Source organism: Austrofundulus limnaeus, unplaced genomic scaffold (genome assembly GCF_001266775.1).
Source record: "Austrofundulus limnaeus strain Quisiro unplaced genomic scaffold, Austrofundulus_limnaeus-1.0 Scaffold65, whole genome shotgun sequence".
In the NCBI taxonomy this organism is placed as follows: domain Eukaryota; kingdom Metazoa; phylum Chordata; class Actinopteri; order Cyprinodontiformes; family Rivulidae; genus Austrofundulus; species Austrofundulus limnaeus.
The window spans coordinates 1,162,653-1,187,260 of record NW_013952467.1 but is presented as its reverse complement, the minus strand read 5'-3'; the positions used below and the strand labels follow the sequence as shown (position 1 = coordinate 1,187,260).

At 39.6% G+C, this 24,608-nt stretch overlaps 1 protein-coding gene across 1 annotated transcript in view; it reads left to right on the top strand.

Annotated features, from left to right (window-relative positions):
* Positions 1-191: 191 nt before the first annotated feature.
* Positions 192-24,608, top strand: part of dnaaf5 (dynein axonemal assembly factor 5) — a 27,174-nt gene continuing 2,757 nt past the window's right edge. Inside the window, exons 1-12 of the mRNA XM_014010098.1 lie at positions 192-752; positions 2,170-2,354; positions 2,525-2,649; positions 2,873-2,991; positions 4,089-4,321; positions 4,684-4,908; positions 10,479-10,622; positions 11,952-12,117; positions 14,971-15,118; positions 20,387-20,537; positions 21,765-21,921; positions 22,086-22,277. Of these exons, the coding sequence (XP_013865552.1) occupies positions 215-752; positions 2,170-2,354; positions 2,525-2,649; positions 2,873-2,991; positions 4,089-4,321; positions 4,684-4,908; positions 10,479-10,622; positions 11,952-12,117; positions 14,971-15,118; positions 20,387-20,537; positions 21,765-21,921; positions 22,086-22,277 (2,383 nt within the window). The 5' untranslated portion in view covers positions 192-214. The remainder of the gene's footprint in view (positions 753-2,169; positions 2,355-2,524; positions 2,650-2,872; positions 2,992-4,088; positions 4,322-4,683; positions 4,909-10,478; positions 10,623-11,951; positions 12,118-14,970; positions 15,119-20,386; positions 20,538-21,764; positions 21,922-22,085; positions 22,278-24,608) is intronic.

Sequence of the window (24,608 nt, the reverse complement as noted above, 5' to 3'; positions counted from 1 at the left end):
TCTATCTATCTATCTATCTATCTATCTATCTATCTATCTATCTATCTATCTATCTATCTATCTATCTATCTATCTACAGAGTGTTGACTTTAGCAGGAACAAATACGTATCTGTTTGTTTATTCAAATAAAGTTTGAGATTTTTGAACCCGCATTTAACGTAAAGCGGTTCTTTGTTTGTCGTAAAGACACCGGTTACCATAACGACAGTCAAGATGGCAGCGATGGCGTCTGAAGATGAACATGCAGCGTCTGAAGTTTTGAGAGGACTCCACCGACACCTGAACTGTCTAAACGAAGACAACAAAGCGGCAAGAAAGAGAGCTCTTGAGTTGATAAAGAAAGAGACAGTGGATAAAGGACTTTCCAGCTCCGTCTTACAGGAAGTTTTCTCAGCCATCCTCAAACCTCTCCTCAAATGTCTGTCAGACCCGATGGAGAGATGCAGAGAAACCACGATTGTCACAATGACTGAGTTTATTCGATGTGTTCCCAAACCCGAGGACTCTTTGCCTTATCTTATTCCTTGTCTGGCTCAGCGTTTTGGCGAGAAGGATATCTTGGAGCCTGCGGAGGAGCTCCGACTGTTAGCCGTGGAGATGTTGACTCTGACAGTGGAGGTGTGCGGGACGCATTTAGCGCCTTATGTGAACGAAATTATCAACATTCTCCAAAGAACCATCGTCGACCCTTTCCCGGATGTTAAAAGAGAAAGCTGCAAATGCACTGTAAACTTTGCGAAGTGTGTGCCAGGTTGGTGGATGATCTTTGTTGATCTGTTACCATGGTGTAGTAGCGTGTGGGCAGGTGTATTTTCTGTACCGCGCAGCTGCAAAGCGAAAAGAAATTATTAGGTGGACCACACAAAGAATAACTACCACCTCTAAAATTGCCTGCTGATCAAATAGTACTAAAATAGTTATCAACATAAAACACATTGGTTTCTTAGTTTGACCATTTAAAAGAAATAGAATAAAGTTTTATTTCTATTTAATTAAATTTATTTTAACATTAACTTAGACATGTTAACAATACATAAAAAGAAGCAATTACAAAAAGAATAGCACACTTGGCTAAAAACAGTGTGMGGGGGGGGGGGGGSAGCACTAATTTAAAAATGAGTTCCACTAGCCCTAAAACACTAACTCAAATATTTAGGTCCCCTAATTCTAAAGCACTAATGCACTGAAAGTTTTAGCAAAAGCTAATTCTAAAGCACTAAAATAACCCAGTCAACCCATGAACATTCTTCAACAGACAACGTGAGTCACATGTTGCCATGTTGCTCTCTTAAATTGACATTTCACAACCATATTTGTGTTCATATATTGTCAATGTGTCACCTGGTGGATAAGTCACACACATGAACGAAATGTGTGACAGTTTTCACCCTCAGCTGTTAACATTAATGTTGATTATTAGCATTTATAGACCTCAGTTAGTGCTTCTTAATTTAGCCTATAAATTTAGCAAGTGCTAATCCACTAATGAATTTTTAAAATTAGCAAAAGCCCTAAAGCGCTAATCAGGAAATTAGTTCCCCTATTAGTGTTTTAGGGGAACTGTGCCCACCACTGGCTAAAAAGATGGTAGAGTTCTTTTGTGTAACATCTTGAGTCTTTCAGTCCTATGACAATGATAAGAGATTAGGCTAAATTAAATAGTCCAGGTCTAAAAGAAATCTTTGAAAGGCAGCCTGCAGAAATATTGATCAAGACCATAAGAGACTCTGGCTTCTTGGAGTCAAAACACAAAAATAAGAGTGATTTTTTTTTCTTTTGGAACAGCACTCATTTATAAAACCTGAGGAAARTGAGGACAGCATTCCTTGAATGAATGCCTATCATCTGCTGCCTTTCCTGTAAAAAGTTTTAAACTGAGATTTTTTTTTTTTGTTGAGCTATAACCATTTCGGTCAAAACTTAAAAAATAACACAATACAAGATGACTCAGCTACCACCACATCAAATTTTAGCTTAATACAAATAAAAGTAACAGAGATAACAAATAAAACATGGTCAATGGCAGCAATTGATGCTAAAGTTTTAAGCAAAAGTCTTGAAGAGTTAGCATGCAGAATATATGTTGAAAATAAAATAAATCAGAAGAAAATTAAATATTAATGATATTAACCTATTTTTCTTTTTTCATTCACTTTTTTCATCTCCAGAACATTTTCACATGCAAGCTGAGAGTCTCGTGAAACCTCTCATGCTGACCATAACTCATCTGCACTCCCGAGTACGAGTGTCAACCATTGAAGCCACTGGGGCGGTCATTAAGCATGGCAGTGGAAAAAATGTGAATGACGTACTCTTGCACTTGGCTCAACGACTCTTTGATGATTCACCACAGGTTGAGTTTATTGTTAACCTCTGCGATGTTTGATATTTGTCTTATTTTTGTAGCTGCAGAGTTTGAGTTGTCCTGAAAATCTAACTGTTTTAAGAGGAAGACTTTTACAACATAAATTAAACGAGTCGATGCTTTGTTGTGCTGTTTCTTATTTGTTTCTTTTGATTCAGGTGAGAAAAGCTGTAACTGCAGTTGTTGGGGATTGGCTTTTAAATATGAGAGACCGATACTCCTATTTCCACAAATTCATTCCGCTTCTACTGAGCAGCATCACTGATGAGATACCAGAAATAAGGTTCATGTGGTTAACTTAATTTATTACTTTTTACTCCTTTATACAGTGCAATACAATAACTATGAATATGATTTACAATCATTCATTCATTCATACATTTATTTATTTTATTTTTCATAATATACATGCTTTAATCCTAAAATGAAATGTGTACTAAGATTTTAACAATTTTTGGGACTTAGTGCATAATTAGAAATAATAAACGTTTTTATCTACCTTTCAGGCTTTTAGCTGCAGATTTTTGGAAGCAGGTTGGCACACAGTGGGAGAAGGAAAATGAGGATGACATAAAAGACAAGCTGGACTTCCTGCTTACCCCACCACTTCACTACCCTGAAGGAGGTCAGTCACTGGAAAAAAAAAATTCCAGCTTTTTTGCATTTTCTCCAATGAATTAATATTATTGTCAAAGAAAAAATACTTTTCATACGTAGATATTAATAGAAATAAGAATCTATCTTTCTGGGCCCCGGTTATGTGACTATGTTTTTTACAGCTAAATTAATGATAGGACTTCCAACTCTGCAGAGAAAAATAACTTTTCAAGTTAAAAATAATATTGACTTACAGCATTTAAACAATAAATGGTTGTCCTGCTGCACATTGGATTACGTAAAGTTACAGCTTACCATAAATTTGATGTATTTACTGCAGTGGTTCTTGGTTTAAACATACAATAAAAAACTATGCCTTCTCTGACAGCTGTGTTGTTGGGACAGGCACCAGCTTAGAAAGATAAGTGTTTGCTTGAGGGTCAGGAATGAACATGAACCTGAACATGGTCACCACAATTTTCAAAAAAAGCCAGGATAAATGTGTGTCATTCCACACTTGTTGTGCATTAAAGCTTCTCTTGAAATCTCAGAGCTACCTATGTCACATTAAGGATAAATACTGGCCTATGGACAGAAAAGAAAAGAGAAGAAAAGAAAAGGAAGATTTTTTTTTCCTTTCCCTTTTTGTTTGTCTTATTCCTACCATTGTAAATCTACCAGCCCTCCCAGTGTGAAGAGGTCACCGTCAGACAGCGAAAGACAACCAGAAATAGTCTTGTTTGGTCTTGTTGTGATTTGCTTCTCTGATTTATTCCTGTCTTTCTTTACTCCTCACTTCCTTTCTCATAGTGTTCCTGTACTAAAGGAAAAATAAAGTGTTTTGGAGGAAAAAAAAGAGGGGGAGAGAGTGGGTGTCAAAACAAAAAGTTGCTGGCTATGAGATTCATCTGACTAGTTTCTCAATATTAATATTAAAAAGTTAGAAGTAGTAAATGTTATTACCTGTAACTCAGTTATTAGACATTTGTTACTAAGCAATATTGTTCCATAATCTATTTTAAACAGTAAAGAAAATTGTRCTTGTAAGAAAACTATTGACATAACGTGATTTCAGTTGCTTCTTTAAAAAAAATTAGTAAAACAGGATATTTTTTTTTTCTCTAGTGGAACGTCCAGGACTGGGCTGCAGAGAACTGGTGGTGAGAAACCTGGGGAGGCTGGTACCAGCAATCACCCATGACATGACTGACTGGCTGGTGCCGACACGGGTCAGGACCTCGCAGCTCCTTTCTGTGCTGCTGCTGCATGCTGAGGACCACACCACTCAGCACCTGCAGCCTCTGCTGGCCGTGCTCTACCGGGCCTGCATGGACTCAGAGAGGGATGTGGTCAACAATGTGAGTCCCAGAGAGCCTCTCATCAAGTTAACAGGATGTCATGCATGCATGTTATGGTTTCTATTCATGAATCAGATGCCACCGCCACATTTCCCAACCTTTACGAAACTCCAGTAAAATGTTTAGCAAAATCTCATGACACATTTATTGGATCAGCAGTTTTATTTCCTTCAACTGTGCTCAGTTTAGTCTGGGACAATCAGGGTTTCAAAGACCTGGGATGCACCTGTTTATGTCGGTGGACTGTGTGGATCTTTGATGTGTGCTAAATTTATAAAGTGATTTCCCATCCACATCCTCATTTTACACTCACCCCTGACTCTGTTTCTTCTTTTTTTTTTCCTGCCTCTGCCCACCACCAGTGCCTGGCAGCTGCTAAACTGATAGGGACCTTTGTTCCTCCACCTGTCTTCCTCAAGCTGCTGCTTGAACATGTGACAGCACCTCACTCTTCCTCGCACCCCTGGGCGCCCCTCATGGTTCTGGCTGCGGTGCTGGGAGGGTGCCCCGAAGTACAACTGACACCACATCTCCAGCAGATTGCCAGCACTCTGGTTCAGCCTGATGTCTGCCAGGAATACCAACAGGTCAGCATAGGATAGATTTTTGACTCATTTTAAATCTGTTTAACAGATAATTATCCTGAATATGACATCTGTCTCACACACACTCACTGCAAACACTTTTTACTATTAACTTGGTGTTTCCCTTCAAGATTTGTTAATGTATATTTTGTTGTGTTTCATTGTATATTTTTTTCTCTTTGTGTATGGTAACATCTATATTTTGGCATTGACAGCTCTGTAGTCTTTTTTTTTTACCTTAATAATCATATATGTACATAATAATAATAATAATAATAGTAATAATAATAATAATAATAATAATAATAATACACTCACAGGCCACTTTATTAGGTACACCTTGCTAGTGGCGCTGACACGATGCTCAATTGGTACTAATGGGCCCAAAGTGTGCCAGGGAAATATCCCCCCCTCACCATTGCACCACCAGCCTGAACCGTTGATACAAGGCAGGATGGATCTATGCTTTCATGTTGTTGATGCCAAATTCTGACCCTACCATCCGAATGTCGCAGCAGAAATCGAGACTCATCAGACCAGGCAACATTTTTCCAATCTTCTATTGTCCAGTTTTGGTGAGCCTGTGTGAATTGTAGCCTCAGTTTCCTGTTCTTAGCTGACAGGAGTGGCACCCGGTGTGGTCTTCTGCTGCTGAAGCCCATCTGCCTCAAAGTTCAACATGTTGTGTGTTCAGAGATGCTCTTCTGCATACCTCGGTTGTAACGAGTGGTTATTTGAGCTACTGTTGTTCTATCAGCTCAAACCAGCCTGGCCATTCTCCTCTGACCTCTGGCATGAAAAAGGCATTTGTACCCACAGAGCGGCCGCTCACTGGATTTTTTTTCTGTATTGCATACATGTCAACCTCTTCAGATGTTTACCTGTATAAAGAGCCTGAAAAATCTGTAAATTTTGCAAAAAATCCATACAACTCGCACCCGCGGGGGGGTGGGGGGGGGTGTCTGTCAGCAGCAGACATGAAAGCGCATGCTGCGAAGCAGGAGGATAAAGCGGAAAAAGTTCAAAACTTATTTCTAGCGGCAGAACAGGTTGGAAGATGGCTGTTTGATGTTATTTATTGTTTTTTTTTAATCATCCTACAGGCTCTGGTGACATGTTAGATAAATTTGAAAATGAGGTTTTGAAAAAATCTGTAAGACTTGAAAAAATCCATGAGATTGCTTTATACATCCGTATACCTGCAAAATGACGTAAAATCCTTATAACTTACGGACAATCCGTACAAGTTGACATGTATGTTTTTGGACCATTCTCTGTAAAACCTAGAGATGGTTGTGGGTGAAAATCCCAGTAGATCAGCAGTTTATAAAATACTCAGACCAGCCCGTCTGGCACCAACAACCATGCCATGTTCAAAGTCACTTAAATCACCTTTCTTCCTCATTCTGATGCTCGGTTTGAACTGCAGCAGATCCTCTTGGCCATGTCTACATGTCTAAATGCATTGAGCTGCTGCCACCTGATTGGCTGATTTGACCTTTGTGTTAATGAGCAGTTGGACAGATGTACCTATTAAAGTGGTCTGTGAGTGTATGCCAGGTAGCTGACTCTTCTATAACACCATACCCAGACTTAAAGGGGTTTGCTTATGAGTAATCTTCCTAACTTTACTCTGAAAATACAAGCTTACTCATGAAAAAAAAATGTAATCAAGTGCAAAGCAGACACATCCATCCTGTTCTTTTGCTGCAATTAAATTTTKTTTTGTTGCTGTCTGACAGAAAGCTTTTCTCTGATCATTCTCTCATACTGACTCATCTAGTATACCCCTTAACCATCTCCCCCACTTAGAGTAGCCAGCAAGAATTTCCTCTGAGTTAATAATAACAATAGAAATCACCTAATTTCATGTAAAATGGCAGCTTTGACCCTGTAGAGCTAGCAKGCTAGCACAATTTTTTTATAGCTATTTGTAAGTTTTTAACACCAAACTGCAGTTCAGTCATGCCATTAAAAAAAATCCCTAAAATTTCAAAGCTTGACTGGTCAAGGCCGATCATAAATAAAAAGCAGAAACTGACCTCCTTTTTACCTCCTTCATCGCTGTCTGGGTGTCAGCCAGACAAAGAATTAACAGGACAACAGTCGCATGCCATCAGACAGATGTGGTGAGACCTCTGCTTCCTTATTTTCTTTTTCTTCATCTATCTTTTGCTCCCCTTCACTGTTTTTGAGGGAAAAGCATAAAGCATGGTCACAGAAGAGCTTGTCCTAAAACCTAAGCCTGCAACATTCTTTGACACCAGGCATTGTTCAGCTGAGAGCAGGACCTTTATCTGTAAATAACACCACTGCAGTCATGTGGACTGACGTTTAGTACACCACAATTTTTTGTGTGTAAATTTGCTGACAGCTTACTTCAGATTGTTCTAATGCAACTGAATAATTGTATTTTATTATAGTTTAGTGTAGTTGCTGACAAAATAGATTTAGAAAAGTTAACCTTGTTTTATTTTACTTTATTTTCTAATAAAAAAATAAGGCATTTTCAAGACTTAAAAAAATGTTTCGATCTAACAAGGTAGAATTATGTGCCACTTCAAACCAGAGGCAAAAAGAAAGAAGACGTGATGTTTGGCTTGGATGAAATGAATGTCTAAAGAAATTAAACATAAATAATCTTCAAAGTGACCAGAGGCAGTGGGAACTGCATGGCTCGGTTGGGAGTTGAAGTAAGGAAAGCTGATATATGACGCGTCTGCACGACATAACCTCTCGGACTCTTTCAACTCTGTTTTCTTTTCTGCGTTTCAGTTGAGAGGAAAAGGCAGCTTACCTAAATAAATGGCAGATGCTCTGCAAGAATTAGAAATATTGCTCATAAATTAAGGTCAAAACCCTGAGAGAAAATAAAAAGCAAGCCAGAGCGGATGGCAGCTGCCATCTTCTGAGGTGTATGCGGTGTCTGTGAATCACACAAGAGTTTCTTTTTAAAGAGACATTCCACTCAATCTTAAAAAATAGCCACCAAATCATARCAACCACAGCTGATGTGTTTAATGTGATGATAAAGGCAGGCATCACAGTAATGGTGAGTTGTTGGGCTGAGGTAAATTAGTAAAGATAAAAAAACTAAAATAACATTTTCAACCAGGTTTATCAGCAGTTGTCTCTTAAAATACGCAGGGATGTGTCTTTTCTTTTTTGTCTTTGAAGCAAAAATATCACTTTGTCAAAAATATCAGCTGGTTTAAAAAATAACATACCTCTAAAGAAAGCATGCTTTGTTTTGTTTTTTGATCATTAATAACAGTTGGCTAATGCTCACTTCTCCACAGGATGATATTAGGCTTTAAAAAGACAACTAAACCTGACTGCAGAGGGGATGACCTCCTCCACACTCCCAGTGTTTGTTTTACTGTTCCCATAGCAATACCATTGGCTGTATGGGGGTTGCTCCATGTTGGATTGGAATTCATCTCCCGCTACGTCTCCTTAAAAAGAAGCTGAGTGGATGTTATTATTGTACCCAGAGGTGGACAGATGCACACACAGTGCAATGAAGCCCCTACAGCTTGCACACTCCTAAAAACAAAAACAAAACGGGTGTATTTTACCTGACTCCAGGTGTCAACCCAGTCATTACGCTGCACCACATTTTTCGCTCTCTATATTTCTTACTTTGGTTCAGCCCTAATGGTTGTCTTCTGCTCAAGTATGAAACGTGTGCGCACAAACTAAAGTGCATGTCTGCTACTGTTTGTCACGTTATTTCCACCACAGCTACAGTACGTTGGTTCTCCTAGTGTCTTTATTCGCCAGCAGGTGTAGTCATAAAAGGGGGATTTCCCCATCAATGATTTGTAAACACTTGAAGAAATAAGGCACGTGTTGTGGTTGGTAGTGGGATTTTATTTTGCTCTTAGACACCATGAAAACACATGTAATTAAGAATGTATGATCAATATGTTTTTAAAAAAGGCAACAAATTATTTTGTAAGGTAGTTGTGGCTCAGTGCTACAATATTTGTCTTTCTATTGGGAGTTGGATAATTTGGTGTCTTGTCCAAAGACACTTTTGTCAAGACACTTAAAAGGATAGTTTAGTAGTTCTGTAATGAGCTTCTGTGAAAAGGTTTTGAACAATATCTTACCTGTTGTAGATTGCTCTTTAAATAGACACACTTTTACTAAGAAAATGGTGTTAATTCTGACTGAAGCTAATGGTTAGTCCAAACAGAACCAAAGCATAATAAGTCTACTATTTTAAAGGGGGGTGGGGTGGGGGGTGTTATTATTCAAAATTTACTTTTTTGAGCTTTATATTGTGTGGTAATGTCATTTCCTCATCAAAAACATGCCCATAGTGTGGCTTTGAATCATTCATGCATGTTTGAGAAATCCTTGAATCTCCCATGGTAGCTATGTGAACTGCCTAAATGCTTGCTGGTACAAAGCACCACCTATTTGTACAAAGCTCCTCCCTGGAGCTCAGTCTACAGTCATGCTCCCACCATACTGAGCACCCCTCCTCCGAAGCATTGTTGTGAAGACGTGCTGAAGTGGGAGTGTCTGAAATGGTAGGAAGTTCTTAAAAAGGCAGAGGCTAATTTCAAGGCCTTTAGTGTTTGATGCAAAGTCAAATTTATTTTTGCAATATAACGCATTTTCATAATAACTTGATTGTGGTATAGAAATAAACAATGTGCCTAGAAAATACACAATAGACCCCCTTTAACAAAAAGCCATTTTAATTTTGTTTTTCATGATGTTTTGATGTTTAAGACTGATTCTTGGCCCTGCACGGATTGACTGTTAGCTTTAAAGAACTATCTACAACAAGTATGATAATAAATCTTCATAACCTTTTCACTAAACTGCTTMCATAAAATGGTGATGGATAAACACCTATGAAGTCACTTGTGAAATGGACCTTTTGCATTTCTGTCAGCATGTGATGTTTTCTTCAAGGTCAGAATCATTTTTATCTTCCTTTCGCCTCCACTATTCCATGTTTTTGCAATACCCAGATCATCAAGCTTGTTTTCTTGGCAGAGTATTGCTTAGCTATGTGTTACAAAAGCTGTTCAAATTTGTCTTTTCAATAAWTGAGAATGTCTGTGAGACTTGCAAGCCAAAGCAAACACCTGAAGGGTGTGCTACGTCTAAGCAGCTCTTTTACACAGAATAAAACATTTTCTTTCTAACACACATACACCTTCATCTCCCCACAGTCTCCTCCCTCATGAGGCCCTAATAATGATAGGCAGTGTGAAAACAGGAAAAGGGGTCTTGATCCCAGTGATGGCATGGAAATTAGCCTGAGTTGCAGGTCTTTGTCTAAACATGACCTCACCACAACACTAGCTGACAAGTGACAGCAATCACACACGCTCATGCTTGGAGATGGAAAGAAAGTTCTCACTCTTAGCTGGCATGTTCTGTTGATTGTTTATCATTTTTATAAAATAAGAAATAAGTTATCCTCTGTGTTTTGTCTCTGCAGGAATAACTTAAACCAAAATATGAAAACTTTCAGAATAGTCATTTTTGCAGGACTCGCATCTTTATGACAATACTTTAATAAAATGTTTTCCTTTCCCCTTTCTCAGGTTATGTACTTGGAGCAGTTGTTGGCATGTGTGGATGTGCTGCTGCATCAGTGTGAGTCCGAATGTGCCTCAGTAAGCCTGCAGCTGCTGCAGGTGCTGGTCACTGTCCAGAGCCTCTCCACTGAGCCACAACTCAGCGCAAAGGTGAGGATCTCTGTAGATTCATCCAGATCAGTCATCGCCTCAATTCATAACATGTTAGCTCATTTGTTAATACTTCTCTAAACTGGCTCCTGTTCTCCTATCCTTTATCTTTTTGACTATTTTTATTAGAAAGGTAAGCAGGTTTTATGAAACGAGCTATTCAAGGAATGTAAGTATGTGTCAAAGTGAATATGACCAGCTGTATAATTACCCACTTAGCCAGGGGAGCTGAAATTGCACCTTTGAAGGGGGACTTTAAAACCAGTCTTGGGTAAAAGGAGGCGAGTGAAATGTGCAGAAAGAAGTGAGACCAACAGTAATATAGAAAAACAGATGGGGTAAGATGAATGGTATTTCTTGACAGGTTTGTATCATCAGCCTAGCTCAGTTTGCTTTCATTAAGGCTCTTGAGTTCACAAAATCCAAGTCATATTCAGCTAATGAGGTTTTGTCAAGTGGTCAGTCTCCAAATCTGAGGGGCAAACAGGAACAGTGACAAGTTAGGTCATTGGTGTCTGAGGTTAGAATGTAATCTAGCCACTTGTCGCCGTTGTGCAGTAATAACAGGGAGAGAAGTGGGAAAGAACTGGCACAGATGCTGAGCAGACACCACACTGGCCACCAGTGTGACTGTATGTTTATGTCTGTCTGCATCAATGTGTACGTTCACACAGGGAGCAATATTAGAGAAGAGATGGGAAGGAATGGATTAAGAAAGAGAAGGAGGGTGAGAATGGCCTCTGGCATTCCTGGAACCAGAGGAAAAGCAGAGCTTGTTTTCCCAGAAAATGGAGAATGTCTTTCCCATCAATAGACAGCTTAGGGTTGTCCAGATTTTCTTCATAAGAGGTGGGGCAGTGACTCAGACAATGTCTCTGTCACTGTCCATCCCTAAGGGACAGTAAAGGGAACTGTGAAATGCCCTAAAAATCTCTTCCCCTGCCCTAAAATGTCAACTATTTTTTTATTGTCGTCTCATTTCTGCCTTTTCCTTTCAGCTCAGCTTTATTGATGCATGTTTTTTGTCTGCGTGTTGCTGGCAGTTTGTATGTTTAGTGACATCTTGTAAATGTGTTTTTATTTGAGTGATGTTTGCTTGAGACTTGTCATGTCTACTGTTTTGTTCTTTCAGTATTCCTATGTGATCCTTTTTGCCTCCCACAGAAGTGAGACCTTAAGAAGACATTTAATTTTGAACAATAACTGTTCAGCTTCAACAGCTGTTCTGTTTTTGTTTTTTTAATTTGGGGGTAATTTTTGGAATACTATATGACTTAGACATTTACATGATTTTATTTTTTATTTTTTTCATTTTACTCTCTCCCACAGGCCTTGGAGAGTGCCCATGTTTTAAGTAAGGTACAGGACTTGGACTTGACAGAACTCTATAGGAGGCATATGGGACAACTGCTGGACTGGTTGTCTGTCTCCATCAACACCTGGACTAGTTATTCCCCACAGAGACTCCAACTACAAATCATAGTCATGCAATCAGGTGAGGCCTGAAGGTGCTGAAAGCTTGTGCACATAGGTAAATGGTAAAATGTGTAAATGTACTGGTACAAGAAGAAAAAGTGCATCAGTCAGTAAACTACGTACTGCAGTAAGTAGTAAAGCTTTGTAAAGCCATCTTTTTGTCATTTATTTAGTCGCAATCAGTAATGATTTCCTTCATAGAATTGTTTGTCTTGTTCACAAGTGTTTCACCAAAGGTTTTAATAGTCAGCATTTTTCGATGCCTTCACTGATGTACGAGCAGCTCATGATGTTTGCAGTAATCCATTCTCCATTGTTTTTACACTTAAAAATGTCCAGTTTTGATTCATTAGACCACGTGACAGCTCTGCCTTTCATATACGTTAGTTTTTTCTATAGAGTAAACAGGTTAATGTTTGTTGTTTTCAATAATTCAAAATCCTTGAAATCTACTTTTTGTTATTTTTTTATACAATGTCCGAGGTTTTTTTTTTTTTACTGTTTTAAGTTTTAAGGGGTTGTAACATCAGATGATTGTCCTTACATCCATGTTATTGCACTGTTGTTCCACAGAGATCTTTAGGATAAACCACAAATCAAGTGCTATCAACTTAATAAATATATTTGGCATGCGATCGTATCTTAGTTTATATGATGGGTATTATTTAATTGTATTGAAGCAATAATTGTGAATAATTTCAAAAACGTGTTTCTGTTAACAAGTTAAACCCTGACATTCTGAAAAAAATGGTACGTCTTTCTAACTCTTTGATTTTTGAATATTTCTGTCCCTTTCTTTGACGGTCAACCAGTTTATCCTAAACTTACTTTTGTGTGAGGGTCAAAAAGCTGTGACCTTTGCTTTAAATTCTAAGAATTTACCTTAATTCTTCCAWTACTGCAAAATCCTTTGTCATCACCACGTCATGCTTTCATCTCTGTCTCTTTCTCCCTCCGTCTCCACTCTGTCTAATTGACTAGGCACTGCTAATCCACACACAAACAGTCCCATGGCTAACTGACCGGTCCATTCTAAACCCAGGCAGGTCACTACATCAAAAAGCAGCAAAGCCGGTTGTTCTTGACCTTCTCCTAAATCAAGGCCTCTTTGAAGCTCTATGCATGCCTATACTGAGTGTGAGAAACAGTCTGTGTGTGTTTTATTTGCACATGCATCTCTAAAGCTTGTACTTTTTACAAACACTAAAATCATCTCCATCTAAAACAATAGACAGTAGTTAATACTGTATGTCAGCTGAGAATTGGGCACTTTGCTCACGCATCAGCTCTGCACACAATCAGTGTTAGTTTGAGGCAGGAAGTCATTGTTCTGTCATGTTCTRCTTACACTCTTTAGTATTTGATGCTCCAGTGTCTGAATAGATGTAGTGGGCCACAGTTAATCTCTAGCTATTTCTTTACAACTAAGAATATACTGTTTCCCTCAGCAGTAATAAAATATGCTTCTTAAATGTTACCCATCACATCAAAATGAGGATTAAGTCAAACTTGGTCAAAATTATCTAATCATATTTTCAGATTCCTGGTTTTAAAAGCTACATTTTGAAACTTAGATAATCCTGATATCATTAGTAGATCCAGAGATACTATTTAATTTGTCTTGTTGTTTACAATAATACATATACTGTATTTATTCATGTATAATACGATCTCGAGTATAATACGATCATCATTTTTTGATCTTAAAAAACATAAAAATCGAATTCTCAATAACCCGTGTATAATACTARCCCCCCACTTTATGGATGATTTTTAAGGTTAAATTTCCAGTATTATACATGAATAAATACAGTATATTTGGTCTAAATCCTAATTTTATGTAATTTTAATGAGGATTTTGTATGTAATTTGAAAAAAAGAAACCTTAAATAGTTTTTGAATATTGAGATTTCCCAGCTGGAAAGAGACAAAAGCTTTGATAGCTCACAGGGAAAATCTCAACATTTTAAGGTCTTTTTCCTCAAAATCAGGTTTTTTGTTGCTAATGCTCAAAAAAATGCTTCAAATTTTTTTGTATATTTCAGACAGATCATTGAAATGATACACTGATAACACATTTATTTGTTATGTTTTGACAAAATAAAATTTTTTGCAAGCATTTTAATCAAAACACTATATCTGCTTATTTCTCCACATACAACTTTTAGACTTAATCCTCATTTCGATGTGATGGGTCACAAATATGTTTTAGATTCCTAAATCTGACCGGTTTTATCTACTTTTGTCCCTCGTTGGATCTGCTCTTGTCTGTGGAAGATCCTCATGTTCGGTTTACTTTTCTGTTTTCTTGGGGGTATTTTTTTTTTTTTTACAAAACTGGCTCACATCCTCAGGTGTTGTCATAGTTTCCCTTGTTTTCTCTCATGTTTGTCACGATTCAGTCTAACAGGGCATGGTCTCTTATCACTGATTACGCACACACACGTAGCCTACTATATGTAGCTCAGTAAACACTGGTGTTGGATAAGTGTGTGGGCAAGAATGGAAATAGGAAAACTTACACTGTGAGTTTCTCCCTTGTTGTAAAAGGTATTTGTATAGAAACACTTTGTCATACAGTGTCTCATTTCCTCTGCCCTCTGTGTCACTGTCTCGCCAGTCCACCAAGATCCTAGTGATAATTTGTGGGCATGGAAAGTGAATATTTGCTTGGAAGGAAAACCAGAGGGTGTTTAAGTAGTTTGATTTTTGAAGCATAAGGTGGTGTAAACTTTTAACAATTAATTCAAGTTCAAGCACATTTGAATAGCATTTAAAAAATGGGTTACTTAGCAGATTTCCTTAGCAGTAATGCTGCAAAACCAAAAATAAAAACTTTGTAGTAACAGATATGCTTGTGTTTATCCTATAGGTCCGGTTATTGGGGAGTTTTTGAACCAGTTGATGCCTCTTCTCTACAGCTGCCTCGAACCAAACAGAGACACAGAAATGAGGATGAGCGTTTTCACCACGCTTGCCAAGCTGCTCTTGGATGCGAGCAACACACTGGATTCCCAGGGGTGAGGAAAACACTTTACGAACGCCTGTCTTTAAAAAKCAAAATGGTGATGATGCGCTGAAACACTTTCACCCCACCATCACTTTAGCTGTCACGCTGAGTAGCTCTGTTTGATTTTCAAGCTTACGTTTTTAGATTTTCATTTGTTCACCACATCGGTGCACAAACACAAAACAATCGTCCAGCTTATTCTCACATTATGTGTGGCAGAGACCCATTTCACCTGGGGCCTCATGTCTCAACGGTGCATACGCACAAAAACCTTGCTTACGCCATTATCCATGCAAAACTCCGGATGTATCAAAACTCAACTGAACGTGGAAATGTGCGCAGCCCCACGCCAACTCCAGTGCTGGCGTTCGCACGTTTCTGTGGTTTTGGTTCCATTGGTGATTCTGAGAAACTGTTCATGATGTGAAAATGATTTTTGTTCACACCAGACACACATGATTAACAATTATTACGTCCACATGGACGCAGTTAAATAAAAGACACGCAAAGTTGTGCCAAAAATACATTTAACAGGAACAGATTCAGCCTTACTGGAGGATAWAATAAATAGTGGAARACGCAGAGCTTTTATTTATAAATAGATAGAATTTTCTTATGACGAGAGGCTCATCAGCCGTTTTGAGGAATAATCATTTTTAGTTTGGCACTGCTGCGCTCTGGGAGCGCTATGCAGCAAGTAGCCACGTGCGCCATGCGTGCACGTGCAGCAGCAGCGATTGAACTGGGATTCCACAGGAGCTTTCCAGAGGGAGCTGGCAGACCCATCGGGACCGTATCAGTCCACCCAAAGCAGACCAACGGAATCGTCTCATCCATATGATTCTAAAGGCTGAGTTATGGTCGCGCTCTGGAGCGCGCGCACCCTCGCCGGCAGTGGAGGTGTTTCATACTTTTAGTTTACTTTGTTGTAGATTTCTCCAAAATGACACGTGGAAGTACACTTTACAACTTGTGAAAATGCTGTAAGTAGGAGAGCCAAAGCTTGACAGACAGACAGACTGCACACAAAGGCTGCGGCGCGCGCAGCGTTTGTGGAGACTCTCCAACATCACGTCACGTCATGTGTAGGGGTCACCTCGAGTGAAGAAACAGGAGTTCCAGCCTCAAAGCAGGTCTCGCACAGGCCTGAGAGCACACAAACTGGCAGGAACTGCTGAACTCTTATTTTAGGCCATGATGGGTCATTTCATGATTCAGAATGTTTACGCATTTGTTAATCATAATAACGACATGTCACAAAGAATGTAGAATCACTTCTATTATTTTATCGTGCCTAAAAGAGAGTAATGAATCACAGAAAATCATCACCATGTTTTTCATTTTCATTGTGTTTTTATAAATCACTGTTTTATTTTACTGAAACATCAGTAATATAATTTTGAGTTTTCTTYAGAAAATCTTACATTTATCTGACACAAGTTCAGACTGATTATTTAAACAGAGTGTTAATTAATCATGACAAAGGTTTACAGTGATTTCTTACAGTCTGGCAAAAGAAGCAGAGCYAATGYCCTTCACTTCCAGCTGGCAACCCCCTTATCTCTTCCTTTCTTTTGCTGACTAGAGTTTATCTAAGGCGCCGACCCTGACTAACCCGGACGCCTTAGAGACTCAGAAAGTTTTTCTTGCTGGATGCGAACGCAGCAGGACGAAGCTGTTTTCTCTCCGGAGGAACAGCCGGGCAGCAGGTTTGACTCAAATGCCAATTGGAGTCGACCTGAAGCCCAGGGCAAGGAGCCAGCAGCTCCTGCCCACCTAAGAGACCCTGGTCTCTTTAAAGTGTTTTTCAACTCCCTGGGGGGGAGACTTTTATTTTGGAAAGACYACCGAACCWRAGCTGGAATCTCTCTGGCCGGGCTTAAGCGGACTAAAAGTCACCTGAAAGACACCTTTCCACTAAGGACCATTTCTGGACAAGCTTCCTGAAGGGTCGTCGGTGAGACAGCCAGACCAGGGGTGTACTTAAGCAGACGCACCAGGTAACGCTGACGTGTTCGGTGGGTGACGTGTCAACTTGAAGCTGGGAGCTCAGGGAGGACGTGCTGAATCCGGTTGAAACACTTTCAAAATTAAAATAGAAACACTAACCCTTAATTTCCTCACCTTTACCTTTTACCCTTGCCAACTCAAGTGAAGTGCCAGTACAGCGTTTAGTCTTAACATCAGAACTGACGTTTTACTGTTTATATATAAGTAATCTGAGTTTTAATGTGGAAGAAATTCGGACGCGGGTTTTTATCTCATTTTAACCTAGACGCTTGTTATAAATAGCTCACAATCAGGTGTAATTTATGATTTCGTTCCATTTGTGTAAATAAATGATTGCATAATCTTTTATGAATCAACTTGAACAGTCTGAGTTCCCTCCTTGTGTCACTTCACTTTGCACAGACAAATATTAAGTAATGAGAAGAAACCTTGGTAAATTTTACTCTTATAACTTGGTTATGAGAAGATGTAGGTAAGTTATTTGAATAAATAACACACCSCTACACATGAAAACTCTACTGAGACGCAGAGACTCGTTTCTTAATATCAGCTATGAAATAAACTAAGATCTATGTTCTACCAAACATTTAAGTTCCTCTGTGTTTACAGTAATGGTGATAAACTCATGCGCAAAGTGATAAGCCGGTTGCGCAACACAGCAGTTTGCGCGTACGCACACACCGACACACAATCACTCGTTCTTTGTGTGATAAACATATTTTATTCCTATTTTTATTTAGGATTTTTTTCACACTCACTTTATATTAAATTCATTATTTTTATGACAGAAATTCTTTCTGATTGCGCAGAGATCACTCAAACGTGTCCTTCACACATGCAGGAAGTAATTTGCATCTGGTTAACATGTTAATGAAGGCGTGTCAGGGGAGGTGTCTCACCTGCGCTCAGTTCCACGTTAATTGTGATTTACAAAAGCAATGTGAGTGGATTCCAGCATACGCACAGTTTGATACATCTGGATTTTTTTGTGCGTACGCCGTTTTCAGGATTTGACCGTACGCCATGTTTCAGTAAGAAATCTACGCAAGTCTTTGTACATGAGGCCCCTGGTCTCTGAGGAAGGATCAGACAGGCCTACGCTAATTAATCACTTCCCAGCTTGCCTTAGGAAGACGACAGCCTTCTCAGCAGTAATTTGAATGGTTATTGACTGATTAAGGAGGCAGGAATGTCCGGCACCCAGCCCCTCACTCTCCTCTAAGCCCTCAGCTGTGCAGCCATCAGCTCCGAGCTCCACTCTGAGAAAATGCTTTAAACATGAGTCCGTCTCTGGGTTTCTGCAACCACAGCAGCTGCTCCTGTCCATCCGAACGACAAACTCCATCTGTGGAGTTATGACGATATCTGTACAGTGTGTGGTGAACCCTAAAGCTGATTCTAAGTCGTCAATATGTGTTGTTTCTTCGGTTTTCTGCACACTCCTAACGCAGCCACCTGTGGTGTTTACTGCTTGTTTCCTTCCTTAGTTAAAACCCTGGTGACACAATCATCAAGAAAATCAGTGATGCTGTGTGGTCTGCTATAATATTTCTATTCATTCTCAACTCTTTGTTCAGCAGATAGCAGGCCACACACATCCTTTTTCATCAAGAGGACAACGATAGTCCTACAGAAACCTGCTTCTCTTTGTTGTTTATCCAAAACGATAAAATGACACCTCACTATAAAACAACCTGAAAAGGAAAGTTACAAATAAGTCTTTTTCATCCGCACACATGCAAAATATGCTTTTTTTATGTGGATTTTTGTACTCTGATTAAAAAGCTGGATGTAAAAGTTAAGTACAAGAAAGTTGATATATTTTTCCCTGGATGTGGCAAGCCACAATCATGTGCCACTTAGAAGGAGATAAGAGTGTTCTTTCAAGGCTGTATGATCTGCAAACATGTCTGTAATTTCAAGCTTTAAGATTCACCACAAGAAAAACGTCTATTGAGTTCCTCTTATTTCGTAAATGGATTGCCCCGACATAAAACAAAACAAGACAAGGCAAAACAAAGCAGAAGCAAACACGTATTTATCTATAATTGTCCTGCAATCTCTAACATATCCCGGAAAATAGCTAAAACAAGAAAAAGACAACAAAAAAGTTTCTTTGCACCTAAATAACTTTGAAGAAATCTTTTATAATCACTTGAGATACACGAAAATACTATGTGAAATGCTTTATTGTATTTTTTTGTAATAAAATAGGCATCAAACTACAAATTGACCAGTAGAATACAGTACATTCATTGTTGCTAAATCAAGACCACCAAACTAATTTTACGTGACAGAATTTCTGGAAGCACAATTGCAGCAGTGATCAGGATGTATTTAATAAGCAAGACTACAAAAGTTTAGAGCTGAAGGGTTCTGACAGTGGAGCACAGAAGGTGTTGATGTGATGACTCCAATAAACTTTACCACAGATGCTTGTGATTTTACTAAAATGCTGTGCTTTTMCTTCAGTGACTTTAACAAAAATGTTTAATAAATAGCTGAAACAAAGGTAAACATTTAAATCTAGCTGCTTTGTCTTTTATGTAAAAGTTGACTTATTCATGCAGCTTTTAGGTACAGATTTACAGACAGCGTGCAGATACATGTGAGATGTTTAGTCAAAACTTCCTGGCACTTGTTTAGTTTGTGTGTGTGTGTGGGTGTGTGTGTAAAGAGACACATTGACAAAATGAAGTCTCACTCTTCTTCCACTGGACATCATCCCTGCAAAATGAAAAAGTCTCCTTTCATCCTTTGGAGTCACCCATGACACACTGTCTACACCTGTCATGCTGAATCACTTTGCTAAGTCAGTGTGTGATGATTCTGGTCTTGTTGCTGACTCGCCATCTCCCCCTACTGGCGCTGAAACCTCACAGCACACTAGAGAAAATCTAAAACATAAAATAAAAGTTCAGAGTTCAGTGAGTGAAAGGCAATGAGGAGCTGTTTGGGTGTGAAGGCGAATGCAGGTGCATGCAGTCTGATGTCAGAGGGCTTAAGCCAGTGTGGAAAAGGGAAAGGGAAAGAAAGGGATACCCAGATGTTTCAGCCTCCTGCCTTTTTTTTCTCACTTCCCTCACTGTTCTCTTACAAAGAGTGTGGGAAAGCAAACAGTTGTGCTACAGCAGTTGTCTTAAAACATCTTTCACTTTTTTTTAAAACAGTTTTACATGTTACTGTTAACATATAACAAAAAAGCCAGACTTATGATGCAGCTACGATGACTCATTTCTGTCCTTGATCGATTGTTTTGTCATTCCAGATGTTTCCGCGATGAGTCAGAGACYTTTCTTTGCAACATCCTGCTTCCTAACCTGGCGTGGCAAGCAGGCCGCACCGCAGCCGCTGTTCGCACTGCAGCTCTCAGCTGTCTGTTAGCCCTGCTGCACGGAGGAAGCATCACACCTGGACAGGTGCGTGCACAAAYAAACGTCACATTTGTAGGTCTTTCTTTCATTTCCACACTGGAAGCAAGCATCAGATGTCTGTCCTGTCCAGCTGAATGTCCTTTCGATCATCAATCTGCAGATGCACTTTTTACTGCCTCAGCTGTAAAGCAAATGATGTATTTTTGTGACCTTTTAAGGAYTTGACGTTTATTTCAGATTCTCTGTTTTGTCCATTTCTCGTCTAAATGAACAATCCCACTCAGCCATTTAATAAAAAAAAAACATTTGGCCACTGTTGTTTAGTGTTGGCTCTAAGAGTTGGCCACGTCAGGTAGCAGGTGGACGTGGGAGCAATCGGGTTCACATACCTCGTCCCAAAGGAACAATACTGCCACTGTTCTAGACCTTGGTTAAACATAGAAACTGTCACCGGAACATGGCCTTGCACCTGCAGAATTATGCGCTGAGACACAGTGTTTGCTCACAGGAACACATCTGGCAGTATTTGTCTTTGCACACGGACCAATCATAAGCGGACCGTGCAGCCTTTTTTTTAGTCACACGTCTTTTGGTGTGAGGCGGTGCAAACATCTGGGGAACAACGTGAGAGTGGGTGTAGGTGTGCATGATCAAACCTTTCCTATCTCATGAGCCCCAAATGTTTTTTTGTTTTTTTTTTACGAGATCAGACAACCTGAAAAGTGGTCATTAAAGAAGGCCACATGAGTTTAAATCTCGGGCCGTGGAATGAGCTTATAAACAAACATGTCCTGACAAATGTAACCACAGAGAGTTTCATTCACAAAGACATTGTTTCCTCTCCACTCCCTGCGAAAATAATTTACAGCTCCAGTTACACTTGGCGCTCTCGGATTGCCACTGATGTAATGGTGGATCAAACATCTGCCAAGTTTTCCCCCTCTCTTCATCTTCATCCCTCCTTCTCCCTCAGCTCTGTTTTTTATTGTTTGGCCTGCATGGTTTCGATAGCAAACACACACAAGGTGACAGAGGTTTAAACCATCACCTCTTGGCCTGTTGCTCAGTACACTCATCCTCACCTTGTTTGTCCATTACCTCTTCTTTACTAAGCAGTCGCTCCAGCAAGCTACATGTTTAAATTGTTTGCGTGGAAGAAAATATAAATCTTACTACGTAAAAAGGCATTTTTTGGAAAACGAAAGATGATTTGTTTCTGACTGAGTTTGGATTGAAACAAATAAGTCTGGCCTCTGCGTTTCCTGCTTTCAGCTTCTGAGTGTGGAGGAAAAGCTGAGCCCTCGGGTGTTGTCAGCCCTGGAGGAGGACTCTCAGATGAGCAGACTYTTAGCTTGTCGCTCACTCTCTGCCATGCTCAGGCTCATAGGAACCAGTTTGCACCATGAAGCTCTCAACAAGATTTATCCCGGTGAGTGATGAAGGAAGTCCCTTTGTGCTTGGCGCTGCATCGGGTGAGGTGTTGTCTTTTTTTATCTGGATAGAGGGGCAGAGGTTATCTCTCTTCTAATGAGCCTCCGCACTGAGTTCTACATACAGGCCACTTATCAGAAAACCTGTCTACTTTGTCCTCAGAGCTGCTGAAGCGTCTGGACGACAGCAGTGAAGAGGTGCGCGGGGTGGCCCTGCAGGCTGTGGGCCTGTGGCTGTCCAGCGTGACCAAAGACTACAACCCTGAGCTCCGTGCTCCTCATCTGCAGCTCCTCTTTCAGCAGCTCCTCCTGCATCTGGATGACCCTGACAGCTCAGTGCAGGACCAAGTGCTCGGTGAGATTTGGAGGCGGGGGGGAAGGGCTTCAAAGATGAGTGTAGAGTGATGATAGGTGAGGAGGACGGGCTCTTGTTCTTTATTGGGCTGTGCTGAAGGAGGGTTCAAATTTGTTTTAGAAAGCTGACCAGAAAAAAAATTTTTGTTTTGTTTTGGGTTTTTTGACAGAACTTCGCAATTCAAATCAGACAATTAATGTCTAACATTTGCCTGTTTAATCCTAAATGAAATGTTATCTTGAGCTTATGATTGTGATTTTATAATAGAAGCATTGAGGGGAACGTGAGCTGCGATGAGAGCAGAATTTCAGTGTAAAGCTCAGCAGATCAGCCTGTGGAGTTGTGCAAACCCACGCAGAGATGAGAGGAATTTGGGGTGTCCTCTGTCAAACCTTAGATTATTCCACAGGCATGCCGCCAACAGAATCTCCTCTCTCTTATTTCAAAAGCGCTCACTTGTTTCTTTTTTTCCACTCAATTTATCATCAGCGTTTCTGCTGCCAAAATATTTCACGTCCATGGAGGACTGAGCTTGTGGTGGGCTTCAGCAAGGAAATACAAGCCGGGGACATGAAAAAGCAACGGACAAGAGAGTAATTTTATAACAGACATGAGTCTTATTATCTGTACGTRTGCATTCTTCCTTTGTCTATAAACAGTTGAGGTAAAATGATGGAGCTGTGCGGGGCCATTTTCTGCCTCTGCACTCAGGATCTTTCTCTCTACAACCGTCCCATCTAATGACAACCACATGGGGACCCCATCCCCCCCCCCCTTCCACCTCTTCACATCTGTCTGCAGACTCATCCCACTTAATCCCTCTGTCTTTTATCTGCCAGTTTCTCTTCCTGCTCTCCTGCCCTCTGTTTTCTGCAATGATCCGTACCTTCACAGTTCGTCTTGGTTGCCTTTTTTTTTTCCCTCATAACTTTATAACTAAGGCGTCGTTCCTCTGGATTTTTGTTCTCTCCTACTTACCAGGAATGTTAGCTGTCATTACTTTTGACAGGACGCAGGTGAGCACTGATGGCTTAGCCAAGGCTGAGAGGCCTCACGATAAGATCTATCATCTTTGGTGCTCAAACAGATGAAGAGACAGAACAGATTCTCATGCACACCAGCTGGAACAGTAATCCATACCTCACATTTTTTACAATTATTTTTTTTAAAAATTGCAACCCCACCATTCATTTTTTAATCGTCTTTATGAATGCCCATGTTTTCCGTGTGTTTTGTCTCTTTCATTTAGCACAAACTAAAAGGTGATGTTCAAAAGATAATCTCTCTTTTTTTTGAGTCATCAGATTAAGGTTTAGCTCATCTCGCTGAGTGACAAATGTGGAAGCATTCCTTCATGTTTGAAGCTTTCCTTGCCTCCTCTTTGTTCTTCTTTGTCTCTTTTCATTTCTTCCTTTCATAGCCGGTCCCGTTCTTACGCTTCTTGTATTTCAAACACACGTATGTGAGGTGGCTTGTCGTCTGCAACATGTCCAGACAGAATGATGGACAGCGCTGCCACACCATCCCTCCTTGTCTCACTCTTGGCACAGGTTTAAATCACTTCTCACAAGCCATCATTGTTCTCTTTTAATTCAAAGTCTCAGTCTCACACCCCCCCTCTACTTTTTTCACAGCCCAGAAGCACTTAAACAAAAGCTGAAAATCCCCTCATTCTCCTTTAATAACAAAGCCAAGTATCATATAATGAGGTAAAATGGGTTCAGTTCTCCAGGGTGACAGCGTGTCACCACTGGAACAGCACGTTTGTATTGTTGTTTTTTTAGTTTTTACCCTGACAGCAGTGCTGGGAATTCAACCCACCGATAAAATCAGCAGTTAATGAAGGAGCAACAGGAGAAAGAGACGTAGACGGTTATTTATTGCATCAGTGGAAAGAAAAGAAATGTTTTTATTGTTGTCAAACATAGTTCTTTGCTGCCACCTTCTGGCCTGGTTTTCTCTCAAACATACGACTGTGGAATGTTGTGACCTTTTGTTTCTTTTATCAATTGTTTTTTTTTTTTTTTCAGTTCAAAAATTTATTCATTTCATTCAAAACAAAATAACTATATACAATATAAACTAAGAAAATGTGTGAATCAAAAAAATCAAAATAAAATGAAAGGTAGCAGGAGAAGAAATCTTAAAATGTCTGCCCCTTTTATCCCCAAAATACATTCAAAGAAAACATAATTTACAAAACAATACTAAATAAAAATAAAGATAAAAACATCAACTTAAACAACATTTCATATACAGTGGTTTGCAAAAGTATTCATACCCCTTGAACTTTTCCATATTTTGTCACATTACAACCACAAACATAAATAT